The 15,101-nt window shown below is 45.8% G+C and overlaps 1 protein-coding gene across 2 annotated transcripts in view; it reads left to right on the top strand.

The window, feature by feature from the left end:
* Positions 1 to 15,101, top strand: part of HERC4 (HECT and RLD domain containing E3 ubiquitin protein ligase 4) — a 95,578-nt gene that overhangs the window by 64,966 nt on the left and 15,511 nt on the right. For both annotated transcript variants that reach the window (XM_082267656.1, XM_082267657.1), the window contains 4 exons: positions 6,615 to 6,758; positions 8,724 to 8,890; positions 10,390 to 10,456; positions 11,427 to 11,509. In XM_082267656.1, coding sequence (XP_082123782.1) covers positions 6,615 to 6,758; positions 8,724 to 8,890; positions 10,390 to 10,456; positions 11,427 to 11,509 — 461 coding nt within the window. The remainder of the gene's footprint in view (positions 1 to 6,614; positions 6,759 to 8,723; positions 8,891 to 10,389; positions 10,457 to 11,426; positions 11,510 to 15,101) is intronic.

Raw genomic sequence — 15,101 nt, 5'->3', positions numbered from 1 at the left:
AAAGTGTAGCTAACCCCAAAGGAATACATGACATTACATACAGGTTGTATTTATATATAGTTCATAATGAAATGAATACTCTAATAAATATATATGTGGAAAAAAAGGTAAAAACTAGTGCACAATATAGTGCACAATAGTGCACAATAGTTCAAAATATTTTACAAATAAAAATCTGAAAAGTGTGCATTTGTAGTCAATACTTTGTAGAACCACCTTTTTGCTGCAATCACAGCTGCAAGTCTTTTCGGGTTTGTCTCTACCAGCTTTGCACATCTAGAGAGTGATATATTGACATTTTTGCCTATTGTTCTTTGCAAAATAGCTCAAGCTCTGTCAGATTGGATGGAGAGCGTCTTGCCACACATTCTCAATTGGATTTAGGTCTGGACTTTGACTGGGGCATTCTAACACATGAGTATGCTTTCATCTAAAACATTTCATTGTAGCTCTGGCTGTATGTTTAGGGTCATTGCCCTGCTGGAAGATGAACCTCCACCACAGTCTCTTTTGCAGACTCTAACCGGTTTTCTTCTAAGATTGCCCTGTATTTGGCTCCATCCATCTTCCTTTCAATTCTGGCCAGCTTCCCTGTCCCTGCTGAAGAAAAGGATCCCCATAACATGATGCTGCTGCCACCACTATGTTTTACTGTGGGGATGGTGTGTTCAGGGTCATGTGCATTTTTAGTTTTCTGCCACACATAGTGTTTTGCTTTTGGGCCAAAAAGTTAAATTTCTCTTTTGTTCATTGATGGACACGGCTCCTGTTATTCATAACCATTGGTTATACTGGCTCCTACAGGAGTAGGACACTAGGCAGGAAAGGATTCTGGCTACACCCATGGGCAGTCCCAGGGGGTATACTCCCTCTCTCTGCTATAGCCACTCAGTTTTTTTCTGCCTAGTCAGGAGTAAGGACCTATTTCCTTGCTGGGATCTTTGGTCCTGGCAAAATTTTTTCGATAGAAAAAAAAAGTTTTCTCCTGGATTTTTTTTCCTCAGCTCCATGCTAGCTCGATGGAGAGGGGTTCTGTCTGGAGTGGTGCCCATCTGGTTCCATGGTGAGTAGCTGTCCCCCCTCTCCCCCTGGAGGGTTTTGGAGTGGACGTGGGCCCCTCCTTGGGACGGTCGGACCCCTGGATTCCCTTCCTTCCCTCAGGCAACCCACCTTGCCAAGTCCCTCATCCTGCCCCCCTCCAAGCTGGGGCTATTTGGGTGGTCTTGCCACTTTCCTGGGATGGGGCAGGGCGCTAACTGGCGAAGGGGTCCAGGGGGGTGCGCTGCCGGTGACCGGACGATTGATGTGCAAAGGGGGGGGGGGTTGTACCTGGTATAAGCTCCTGCCTGGATCTGTCCTTGAGGCCTGGTCTCCCTCTTGGGTCTCTGTAAGCCTCGTGGGGCTGCCATGTTGTTGTAGCCTGTGTTTCTATACACAGCGGCCATGTTTGTGTAGTCCGGCAGCCATTTTCTTGTGGTTTGCCATTGGAAAAAGCGGCGGCCATGACAGTGGAGCCCTGTGGGCGGTGTTTTCAGCGGTGGGAGCCCCTCCTCATCCCCTGCTGCTGACTCCTGGATCATTTTACTTCCTGATCGCTGCAGGTAGAGTGCAGATTCTCCTGGTGGCTGCAGGTGCCTATTTCTGTGGGTGGTAAGTCTGGTGGAGTCTTCTCCCTCTCTACTAAGGATCACTTGGTTCTTTGTGCCTGGCGACCGGGTGGTACTGCCAAGGCGAGGGGGGTTGTCCCTTAGCAGTGTTTTTACACTTTTTGTGGGGTCCCCTCTGGTGACTAATGGAGTCTATGGTGTCTTTGGAGCACATTTCCCCACCTGATCCCCTCTGAGACTGTGGGGCCTTCCGGGTCCCAACCATCCATCCATGCACTGATGGCGGTCCTGGAGTCCCTGGTGTCCCGGGTGGAGGTGGCTTGCGGGCGACAGACTTGCAAAGGCTGCCCCCCCCCCCCGCCTTCCTCCACGTCTGTGACTGCACACGAAAAGGCGCTGGTGAATGCACTGATTGTATCTGTGCGTGAAACCCTAAAGAGGGAGGAAGCACCTGAAGCTCCGACAGAGGCGCAGGTGCCCTTTGGCACTCACAAGCCATCCAAAGCAGAAAAGGTGTTTCCTTTCCCTGCCTTTTTTGACAGAGTGGGATGACCAAAGCATCCCCTTGGGGCTAAGCGCTTTACTAGGCGTTACCCCTATGAGGAGTCCGTTCTTAAAAAGTGGACTGTGCCACCAGTGGTGGACCCTCCGGTTTCCAGATTAAACAAGGCAACCATGATTCTGGTTGAAGAGTCCCCGGCCTTTTAGGATCCAGCTTACCGGAAGTCGGAGGCTGTGGCCCGCACTATGTACACTCTGGCTGGTTAAGCAATGAGGTCGGTATTCACCATTGCCCTAGTGACTCAAACTTTGACCGAGTGGGCTAAGCTCATACACCGTGACCTAGAGGGGGGGAACAGCTCTCCCCTGCCTTTGCTGAGCTGGCGGACCAGCTGGCCATGGGGCTGCAGTTTATCTGTGATGCCTCTTAGGCTACTAAGGGCAAGGAACCTTGTCGTAGACCTGGGCCTTCCTTCTCTACTCATATGTTTTTTCGTCCCACAGGGTCGACTGACAAGAGTTTGAAACCTTTCAGGGCCTCTCCTGGAGGATCCAAAAGAACCTGGTCTGGCAAGCCAAGATCGGGGTTCTCCAGATCCGGGGACAAGGCTCCTTCTGCATGAAAGTGCGCCCTCACCCGTATCGGGGGTGGGGGGACGTCATTGCTGGTTTCCGGACCCGTGGACTTTCCCGGGTGCAAGACAAAGTGGGTCCAGGAAGTCATTCGGTCCGGCTACAAAATTGAGTTTCGCTCTTGTCCCCCGGCAAGGTTTTTTCCTTCCAACTTCCAACCGCTTAAAGGGCCGGTTTGGGGTGGGACAAGACCTGTTCCTTCAAGGGGTGATTGTCTGTCTAGGTTCTGACCTTGGAACCTTTTCAGGTTTTTTTCCTTAAACCTGTTTACATTTCCCAGGAAGCAAAGCAAAGTATGTCAAATCCTGGACCTCAAGGAGCTAAACTGCTTTGTGAGGGTACAGAAGTTCATAATGGAGTCCATTCAAACGGTGGTGGCATCCCTGCGTCAGGGGATCACCTTGCCTCTATCGATTTCAAGGATGCCTACCTTCCAATATGTGCCAGTCACCAGCGTTTTCTCTGCTTTGCTTTTGGGAAGGAGCATTATCAGTTTGTGGCGTTACCCTTTGGTCTTGCATCTGCTCCTTGGGTCTTCACAAAAGTGTTAGCCTCGGTGCTAGCTTTGCTACGCCAACAGGGGATTGTGGTACTGGACTACTTAGACAATCTCTTTCTGCGAGCAGAGTCTCCCTCTGTTCTGGTGGAGAACCTGGAGATCACAATACGAACTCTGCGGGAGTTCGGCTGGATTCTGAGTTTTCAGAAGTCTGCTCTGGTTCCGTCCACAAAGCTGGACTATCTGGGCCTGACTCTAGACTCAGCCTTAGCCAGAGTGCTCCTTCCTCTGAACAACTTCAGAAATTGCAGGCTGCAATTCTCCTCCTGCTGTCCAACAAATGGTCATCCCTCCGAACTTGCATGGGGTTGCTGGGCCTGATGGTGTCTACATTCGAGGTGGTTCCATTTGCACAGTTCCATACGCGATCCCTGCAAAGGAAAATTCTGACCAAATGGGACAGACTTCACAGCCTCTGGACAATCCGATCCGGCTGAGTCTGGGCACGAAGGAATCCCTGATATGGTGGCTTCATTCTCTGGCACTTCGGATGGGAAATTCCTTCCTCCCCTTGTATTGGACAGTGGTCACCACGGATGCAAGCCTGTCTGGGGAAGCGTCATCGACAAGCATTCTGCTCAGGGGATCTGGATACTGGAAGAGTCCAGACTCCCGATCAATGTCTTGGAACCCTGAGCGATCGGACTGTGGATTATTAGGTAGATCGTCTTCAGGGTTGTCCAGTGCGCATTCAATTGGACAATGCCATGGCCGTGGTTTATGTCAATCACCAAGGGGGCACAAGAAGTGTCCTGGCGGCTCTGGAAGTAGCCGCATTCTAAGGTGGGCAGAACGGTTCATTCCAGCCCTCTCCACTGTACACATTCCTGGGTGGAAAGTTGGCAGGCGGATTACCTCAGTCGGCAAGCGTTAGACCACGTGGAGTCGTCCCTTCATCCGGAGGTGTTTCATCAGCTGTGTCCCCGGTGGGGCATCCCCGAGGTGGATCTGTTGGCATCCCGGCTCAACAGAAAGGTGTAGAGGTTTGTGGCTCAGTCACGGGATCCTCTGGCGGATTCAATGGATGCGCTGGTGGCCCCGTGGGGGTCAGTATCGTCTAATTTACGCCTTCCCTCCTCTCAAGCTTCTGCCAAGACTTCTACGCAGGATCGAGGCAGAAGGGGTTCCGGTTATCCGGACTGGCCTAGCCGGGCTTGGTACGCCGATCTGGTGCAGCTGGTTGCTGACGTTCCTTGGCGGCTTCCTCTCAGGGAGGATCTGCTGTCCCAAGGACTGATCTTCCATTCTGCTTAACAGTTGCTGGCTTTGGCGGCTTGGCTGTTGAACGCCAGGTGCTGAAGGATATGGGTTTATCAGAGTCAGTGATTCCTACACTGTTGAAAGCTAGGAAATCTACCTCTAGGAACATCTACCATTGTACGTGGAAGACGTACATTGCGTTGTGTGAGTCTCTTGGGGTTCTTCCTCGCTCCTTCTCAGGGGCTTGGATCTTGACCTTCCTTCAACGGGGGTTTGAACAGAAGTTGGCCTTGAGTACAATCAAGGGCCAGGTGTCGGCTTTGGCGGTCTTCTTCCGATAACCTTTGGCCACACTCCCTGGTGTGTGCCTTTCTTTAGGGTGTCCGACATTTGGTTCCTCCGGTGCGGGCCTCGTTGCTACCTTGGGATCTTAATTAGGTGCTTTCAGCTCTACAGAAGCCTCCCTTTGAAAATATTCGGGAGATTCCCCTGCTTACGCTGTCCCAGAAGGTGGCCTTTTTAGTGGCTGTTACCTCTGCGCGCAGTGTGTCGGAACTGGGGTCGTTATCCTGTCATTTACCTTACCTGGTGATTCGCAGGGATAAGGTGGTTCTTCGCCCCTGTCCGACGTTCCTTCCAAAGGTTTTCTCTGATTTTCATTTGAATGAAGACATTGTGTTGCCTTCCCTGTGTCCCAGGCCTAAACATCTGAAGGAAATTGCCTTGGATGTGGTCCCAGCAATTAGGGAGTACTTGGCAGCTATGGAGTCTTTCAAGAAGTCAGACTCTCTCTTTGTGCTCACGGATGGACCTCGAAAAGGGTTGTCCACTTCCTCTGTAAATATTTCCAGATGGATCAGACAGATGGTGGTTCAGGCCTATTCCATCAGGGGTCAGGTTCTTCCTTTCCCTGTCAAGGTACACTCTACTAGGGCGCTTAGTGCCTCCTGGGCTTTCCATCATCAGGCGTCAGTGACGAAGGTTTGCAAGGCGGCCACCTGGTCATCGGTGCACACTTTTACAAAGTTTTTATAAAGTGGATGTGTTGGCATCTTCGGATGCTTCTTTTGGTCGCAAGGTTTTGCAGGCTGCTGTTTAAGAGGACCTGATCCTCTTTGAGGGTGTGTTGTTTTTTTGTTTGTTTTTTTCAGGTTGGCTCCAGTTGTTTGGTTGAGCTCCTGTTACCTAGTTGGCTAATGTTTAGCCTTGGGAATTTTTTTGTTGTTCCCACCCCTCATGTTTAACTCTGGCTTGGGATGTCCCAATGGTTATGAATATCAGGAGCTATGTCCGTCAATGAACGAAAGAGAAAATGGGATTTTTGACTTGCTGTAAAATCTATTTCTGATGTTCATTGACGAATACAGTTGTAATTCTCCTGACGCTGCTTGTAATAAAACTGAGTGGCTATAGCAGAGAGGGAGTGTACCCCTTGCGACTGCCCGTGGGTGTAGCCAGTATTCTTTTCTGCTTAGTGTCCTACTCCTGTAGGGGGCAGTATAACCAAATGGTTATGCATTTTATTGGTTATACTATCCGTCAATGAACATCAGAGAAATGGATTTTACTGTAGGTCAATAATCCCATTTTTGGTCTCATCTGACTAGAGCACCTTCTTTCACATGTTTGCTGTGTCCCCCCTTCTCTCTGCACCAATCCCAGGATGTAATCATGCACAGTATATAGAAGGAAGCTTCCCATAGTGTAAACCAGTAAAAAAGGCTCGCTTTATTTCAATAAAACATTTCACTCTCACATTTCATAAAAAACACCACGCATTAAAATTAAGTGCACTGCAGTCCTCTCACCTAGACTTTCGGTCTTGGCCGCGACTGGAAGTGACATCACCCGGCTCCTCCTGAGACCGGAAGTCCTGGTGAGAAGACCGCAGGGCGCTTGATTTTAAAGTGGAGAATATGTGTGTTTATGTAAGCAGCTGCTCGCTTTCATAATATATGTTTTAAACATTTTCTCATTACCATCTCTTCAACAAAATCCCCCTTTTTTCACAAGGGTGGTTGTGGTAGCGCATAGGATATATTCCACTTTAATAACTTTTTATTTTGGATATATTATTTACTGTATAATCTTACCCCCCTTGCTGCTTCCTTTAGGTAATTTTTGTGGGTGAAGAGGCTGTTGATGCCGGTGGTGTCCGCAAGGAGTTTTTCCTGCTTATCATGAGGGAACTGCTAGATCCAAAGTATGGGATGTTTCGCTACCATGAAGATTCAAGGCTCATCTGGTTTTCTGACCAGGTACAGAATGATCTAAAACTTTTAAGATGCTAAGTGGATAGCTCTGCATGAACAGATCATCCCTTAAGTGTGATATTAGGATGCTGATGATGTGTGTGGTCTATTTATGGCCACTAATGACAGTATGCTGTATGCAGGGCCGGACTGGGAATAAAAACCAGCCCTGGAAATAATTTCATACCAGCCCCATAGCATTATTATACCGGCCCAACAGCATAACGCCATTTTTTTGTTCATAAAAGGGAAAACCATGCATTTTAAAGCACATTTGAAGTGCATTATAGATAAGACAGATATGAAAGCACATTGGGCTTTATTATATATAACACAGCATTAGATTAGTGTTCCACTTATCACAGGAGGCGGTCTAGGAGGCGGGACTTACAGTTCAGGTTCAAGCCTTGTGTGTCGTACACAAGGAGGGGAGGAGGGAGAAGAGGACTTTGACGCCCCTCCCCTCTGTCTCAGCTCACGGCGCACCCGCTCTTCTGTGCACCCGGCCACCCGCCCAGGATCGGTCCTGGGCACCGCAGCAGCTGCCCACAGCCCAAAGCAGCCCCAGGGCAGGCAGCCTACCAGGAAATTTCCCGGTATCCCGGTAGGCCAGTCCGGCCCTGGCTGTATGGCAAAGTTACATTAAGTTACTCATTTTATGTACACTTGTGGGTACTTTAACCTGAATATTTTTTTTTGATTTATTGGCTTTTGGCCCTCATGTACACATACATTTACAGGTTCAAAAGTGCTCAAGTGTAAATTCTCAGTGCTTTCCTGTGCCCAGCTGATCCTACAAGTGAAGGGCTGTACTTGTGTAAACGCTGATGCTGATCCTGTGCGTTGGCATTTACCTGCACTTGCACATGCAGTGTATTTCTTAAACGTGTAAGCGTCTTATTTGAAGGAACAAGGTCATATGTGCATACACAAGTATATGCAGATGCACTGGAGCATCGGTGGTATGGGCATGTACAGCTATTCACTTGTCTGGCTGACTGTATGCTTCATTTACGGCTCCCCGGAATTTTAAGCCTCTAAGGCCTCATTTAGACAAGCACCTGAGCCTGTAACACTCCTAGTCTGGGAATGAGCTATGGAGCTGCTCATCTGCACAGCTGTCAAACTGGGATGAGTGGCTGTGGCTGTGCAGCCGCTGCATCCCATTAGACATGAATGGGCTGCCTGCATGATGCATCTGGCAGCTGAGGCCACATAAAAAAGGCGCTCAGACTACAGGTGTCAGTGCCTATCTGAATGAGGCCTAATTGTCAGTGTGCATGACTTCTAAAATAAAGCAGTCAGTACTCAAATTGTAACAGGCTTTAGCATTACAATTTAGACACAAAATTATACCTGCACTTACTTCTAAATGGTTTCTTCTGTAGTGTATGTGCTTTGAATCCTGGTCTGCTGTCACCTGCAACTTTCAGCATTTTGTAATGGTGTTCCCATTTGTTTCTATTGGTCAATAAGAACAGGAGGGAGGGCCAGCACTCATCAATGTCAGAAAGGGATTAATTTACTAAAGCTAGAGAGTGCAAAATCAGTCACACTTCTTCACAGAAACCAATCAGCTTCCAGGTTTTATTGCCAAAGCTTATTGAACAAGCTGGGGTTAGAAGCTGATTGGTTTATCTGCAGAAATGTGACTGATTTTGCATTCTCTAGCTTTAGTAAATAAACCCCAAAGTGTCTAAACTTTTACAGCAGCCTGGGATTTATGGGTCCAAAGACAGAAGTGGTGCCTGTGTTGTAGTGCAGAAGTCTGTTGGTACTATTTTTAGATACTAGAATGTGTACTTTTATAGAATAATGATACATACATTATATTACAAAGTTGCTTTTGTATATTCAATCTTTGGAATGTAAAGTAGGCACATGTTAAGTAGGCACATTAAAAATACGTAAGTGTTAGATCAGGAGGAAATACATAATGTATTCTATAATCTATTTTTGTTTTTGTTGTAGACCTTTGAAGACAGTGATTTGTTCCACCTTATTGGTGTTGTGTGTGGTTTAGCTATTTACAACTTTACAATTGTTGATCTTCATTTTCCACTGGCCTTGTATAAGAAACTGCTGAAAAAGAAACCTGCATTGGATGATTTAAAAGAGCTAATGCCAGATGTTGGAAGGTGAGCGAGAACATGGTCTTGTGATCCACGTAGGTGGGTTTTCTTGTTTTTCACTTCTTTTCGGCTCATGCTCTGACCCAAAAAATCCAGTAAACAGTCCTCTTCTTAACCTCATGTGTTTCCTGGCAAAGCTAAAAATAAGCAGAAACCTATCAGCCATAACACTATGACCACTCACTAAATCTGTTGAGGCATGGACTCCACTGTGGTATCTGGCACCCAGCCTTCAGTGGCAGATCCCTAAGATCCTGTAAGTTGTGAGTGGGGCCTCCATGGATCGGACTTGTTTTTCCAGCGCACATCCCACAGATCCTCGATTGGATTGAGATCTGGAAAATTTGGAAGTTAATTCAACACCTTGAACTTGTTGTATTTCACAGACCATTCCTGAAGTCCGCAGACTAGGCAACCTTCCTTTTCTCCTATGGTCCAATTCTGATGCTCACATGCCCATTGTATGCCCTTTTAGCTGTTGACATCAGCATGGGCACCCTGGACAGTCTGCGGCTACACATGCCCATTTGCAACAAACTGCGATGCACTGTGTTCTGACACTTTTCTATCAGAACCAGCAATAACTTTTTTAGCAATATGAGCTACAGTAGCTTTTCTATTGCATCAGACAACAGAGGCCCTTGACAATGGTTTGCCAGTTTTCCTTCCTTGGACCACTCTTTTGTAGGTCCAGACCACTGCAGAATGGGAAAATCCCACAAGAACTGCACTTATGGAGATGCTCTTACCCAGTTGTTTAGCCATTACAAAGTCACTCAAATCCTTACACTTGCCCATTTTTTTATGCTTTCAACACATCAACTTCAGGAACAAGTTCACTTGCTGTCTAATAGCCCACCCATCTTCTGATGCCATTGTAACAAGATAATCAATGCTATTCACTGTACATGCTAGTGGTCATTATATATTTATCTATATAAATATAGATAAATATCTCTCCCTCTCTCTCTCTCTCTCTCTCTCTCTCTCTCCCCCTCCCCCTCTCTCTTCTCTCTCCCCCTCCCCTCCTCGGTAATCTCAGGGGCCGATTCCGATATATCGGGGAAAGTGAAGATCGGCCCTCGATATATCGGTCGATCCCTTATACATATATATATTTATATATATATATAAATAAATAAAAAAAATATATATATATATATATATATATATATATATATATATATATTCACTGATACAGCCTGCCTTTTATTTCGTTTTTTGTCTTGTCAGTGGGAGATCTGGATCATGATTTGTATGTAATAGCGCCCGTTCTAATGCAGTGGGTCAAATTTGAACCCAGGTGCCTTCCAGTAAAACCTATTGTGAAGGCATTTACCACAACCGGAAAGGCTGTTTTCTTTGTCATAAAAGGCGTATGATTCTCTGGATCTTTGTAGTAATACTCATGTAGTAGTAGTAGTAGTAGTAGTAGTAGTGTGTAGTTTACAGTTTCTGGTTTGTGAACCCTTCTAAACATTTTTCCTCATTTTTGTGTGTTCAAGGAGCATGCAGCAGCTGTTGGACTATACAGAAGATGACATTGAAGATACATTTTGCCTAAATTTTACAGTATGTGTCCTTTGATCATATCTTTGCCTGTTGCCAAGTCTAAGTGAAGCTGTGGTATGCCTCACTTTTTTCTTACTGCACTTTACCCTGAGCCTGTGTACACGCTATTGCGATGAGGGAACCAGCGCGATTCCTGTGTGGGTTCCGGCATTGCATCTCCCTCATAGGCAGTTCACACTGCTCTCTGTGAACCGCTGCAGGTGTTAATGTAAAGTTGCCTGACAAAGGGGGTCCTGCGTGACTCCGAAATGTTCCACCTATCCTGATATGATCCTTTTGCAATAAGTTTCTTCGGACTGCTGTGCAAGATCCTTGGTGTGCTGGCGAATATGTATGTATCTGTGATAGATCCAGTGTCCAGCTGGTGATCGCTGCAGCACCAACAACTGATGTGCCAATATCCAGGAAAGTGTGGGATGGGAATATGAACTATTCTATAATGTAAAGTTAATGACCCCTCCAGATTGGTTCCCAGATCGCAGTGCAAACTTTGAATTCTGGCAAGAATCGGATCACATGGGTGTTTACACCCATGCGATCTGATTCCAGTGTGGGAAACAAAAAGGGTCCCGCAGTATTTTCGTGCGAATGCGATGCAATTTCAGCCATACAATCTTTACCGCTGAATTTGCATCACACAGACATCGCATGTGATCTGCACAGCAATGCGGTTTGAATCACATGCAAAGAATGACATTGCAATAGTGTGAACTCAGGCTAAGTCTTTAGTTTCTTTGGTGTCATAGGTTAAATTAAAGACAGCAATTGGGGGTAACAACTAGGATGTGGACCTTGTGACTGTAAATCTACTCATAAACACATACTCAAACAAAGACTGTCGCAGAATGAGAACCCAAGCAGCATAGTATTGCAAAATTGGAAAAATTTTATTAAATAATAAACCTCATTATTAAACCAGTTTTAGTTGTCTATGCATTTTAGAACTTTGCTTTGTTTTTCTGTTAAACAGATCACAGTGGATAATTTTGGGACAACAGAGGTCAGGGAGCTGATTCCAAATGGTGCTGAAACACTCGTAAATAGGAAAAACAGGTAATTTCCAAAGAACACATAACTAGATCTAAAGTTTTATCTGTATGTCATGGTGTATGTTTTTACGTTATAATAAGACCATGTGACCCTGTCTTATCTGGCTCTTTTACAGTTTGCTTAGCTAAACCGTTTTTTTTGTTTATCAGGGCAGCAGATTTATGCTGTAGAGCATTTTTCAGTAGTGTTTTTATGCTTTGCTGACTACACACACAAGCTTTTTAACCTCCTTAGCGGTATTCCCGAGTGTGACTCGGGGTTAACTTTCAGTACCAAAAGCGATAACCCCCGAGCCACACTCCGGATTACCCTGCAATGTTACTCACCTTCCCTGCGCTCCCCCCGCCGTCCTCCCTGGTGTCTTTACACTCTCTATTCGCTCTGTGCGCGGCCAATTGCCTGCATTTGCCTTCCGGTTCCCTCCCTGCGAGCGTTGCGACGGGGGGGTGGAACCGGCAGCAAATTCAAAAGTGTAAATGCACAAATGACATGATACAAAGCTGTGATCCTAACAGATTACACTGTATCATGCCATTTCCAGTGCCCTGTCTGTGCTTTGTGCCTAGAAAATTTTGAATGACCATGGCGTCCAAAAAGCGTTCTTTATGCGCAAAAGCGCTTTTAGATGAACCGGAAAATAGCGACAGCTAAAAACACTTTTTGGACGCCATGGTCGTTCTCTATTTTCCAGGCACAAAGCACTGGAAAAGCACAAGGCAGGGCAATGGAAAAGTCACCAGGTGCAATCCTGTGCTGAAATGGCATGATACAGTGTAATCCGTTAGGATCACAACTTTGTATCATGTAATTTTAGTGTATTTACATTTTTGAAATTGCCGCCGGTTTCATCCCCCCCTGCGTCGCAACGCTCGCAGGGAAGGGAACCGGAAGACAGGTGCCGGCATCGGCTGGGAGGACGGCGGGGGATCGCAGGGGAAGGGGAGTTTTTAAATATAAAACAATGCAATTTCCATGCAAAAGAATTTACCGCTTTTAGCACAGAAATCCTGACATAATCAGACCGCCAGGGAGGTTAATTATATCAGCTTCTGCACCACAAATGGACTGGAGCACGTTTTTACCTCTTACCTATCAGTAAATTGATTCAGCAAAAACAATGTTACTACTTTTATAATACCGAAAGATATAGAGTGTATATAGATTTATAATTTTCCTAAAACAACTAGCATAGATAAGTTTGTTCAATAATTTTTCCAATATCTAATGACACTTAAAATTATGTTTCTGCTACAAAGCATTAACCGTTATAAACAAATAAAATAAAGATGCTCTTTATTGTGTGTAACACTTCAAAAATCAACCAACAAAATAGACGAAAGCTAAAAAAAATAAAGTTTGCATATCAATGGCAAAGAAAGCGTTATATGTATGGCATTATCTAGTAATACTGGGCTAAAGGCTATTCCTGAGCATAATTTTCAAATGTCTTCCTAGAGGTTTTTTAAATAAAAAGTAATACTCTATTTGGAGCAGTCTCCAGCAGTGCATCTTATTTGCCACAAGATGTCCTTAGTCTTCTGGTTTGGATGCCCAGCATTGATCAGCCCAAGAAACTGAGGAAATACTGTGAGTGCAGGGCACCATGGCTGATGTCAGTGCTCCTCTGCATCGTAAGCCACTGTTTAGGTGCTACCCCCCCCCTTCTTGCTACACAGGCAAAAATGTGTCTGTATAATGATGTTTTGCTAGAAAGATTGTTCAACGTCCAGATCCTCAATGTATATCAGGCTGCTATTTTACGTCTATATGTAGCTCTAATATTGAGCACAGCTGCTTATATTTGACAGGGTAATGCAATATATTTCATGGCTAACATCTGTTACTATCTATATAACACATTTGATTGCTGGTAAATTACTCTCATGAACATCAGGGAGGTCTTCAGTGGAAGGTCTTTTACAAGGCCAGCTCATTCTATGTGATGAAAGGAAGACTTAATGACTACAGTCTTGTTCACGGACCTCAAAGTAACCAGTGATGTCACCTTTACAAAATTAAGGTACTTGTCCAGTGTGCAGAGGTCAGAGCGGACAGATATGCCAGCAATGCTAACAACTCATGACTGCTGCCTAAAAATACATTCAGACAGTCAGGCTAACGCTTTAGGTTCGTAGTGCTGGGAGCTGATGACAGATCTATAAATACTAGTGTGAACAAATAGCCTTTGTTCATTAATTAGCACATCTGAGTGCTGAGGATTTTTGTTTTTTTTTCGTTATGGGTTTGGAGCAGTTTTTCTTGAAGACACTTGTACAAGCTGTACTTGCTGTTTTGAGTAGGCTTGATAATGCCACAACAATAGATAACGTGAGTGGCAACATTTCACACAAAGCCAAGAGACAAAGACTCAAAGGGATCCCAATTTCCCAGCTAGGTTTAGAGCTTTGTGTTTGGCACCCCCTTGTGGATGATACCTGGAAATTCCTTTTATTGCAGCATTTCTTGTAAAGCTTGCACATAAACTGTTACTCATTTCTCTATCGTTCATTGGCAGACGCAGCTCCATATTCTTCTTGACCATTGGGTTATGCTGCCCCCTACAGGAGTAGGACAACAGGCAGGAAAAATCTTTACCACGCCTATGGGGCAGTCTCTGCAGGCATACACCCACACACTCTGCTATAGGATTCAGTTTTAAAAGGCGCTACCCATTCACGGACGCGGTATCCACAAGATGGACCGTACCACCGAAGGTGGACCATACAGTTTCCAGACTGAACAAATCTACTGTGGTCCCGGTGGAGTAGTCCCCACTTTTTTACAGACCCTATGGATGGACGGATTGAGTTTCTGTCCCGCCACTTACACGTGATAGCGGGCTCAAAACTTAAACCGATCTTTGTGATCACTCTGGTGTCCTAGACCATAACGGATTTGGCAAAGTTACTAAAAAAGTGTCTTAGAAACAGAACTGCTCTCCTTGGGCCTGACAGAGCTAACGGACCAAATGGTCTAAGCCCTAATATTTATATGAGATGCGTCGCTAGATGCGGCCCCCCTTGTAGCCAGAGTGTCCGCAGTGGGGGTAGCTATTAGACGCAGCATGATGTGGCTAAAAAGCTGGTCTGCAGATCAGGCCTCAAAAAAGGCTCTATCAGATCTCCCCTTTACGGGAGACCGTTTGTTTGGTTCCTCATTGGATGAGTTAATCAAAGGACTCACAGGCGGGAAGAGTACTCTTCTTCCTCAATCCGCCAAGGGCAAGTCACCGCGTAATAGACAGGGGTCTTATTTTACAGGCCACAGGTGGCCCTTTCGTGCCTCCGGCACGCAGGAGAAAGGATGTATGCCATTTAGGTCTTCTGGGGGTTCCAGGAAAACATGGTCGGGTAAGCCGAGAACAGGCCAATCCAGACCTGCAGACAAATCCCTGTCTGCATGAAGGGACGCCCTCACCCATATCTGGGGTGGGGGGACGTCTTCGCTTCTTTTCCGGAACCATGGACTTCCTTGATTCAGGAAAATGGGCCCACAAACTGATCCGATCGGGTTACAAAATTGAATTCCGGTCTTGACCATCCGACAGGTTCTTCCCATATAATCTACACCTATCTCTAGATCGGTTAATGGATCT

The sequence above is a fragment of the Pelophylax lessonae genome, assembly GCF_965119305.1.
Source record: "Pelophylax lessonae genome assembly, chromosome: 9".
NCBI lineage: Eukaryota > Metazoa > Chordata > Amphibia > Anura > Ranidae > Pelophylax > Pelophylax lessonae.
This window is presented reverse-complemented; position numbering and strand designations above follow the sequence as displayed.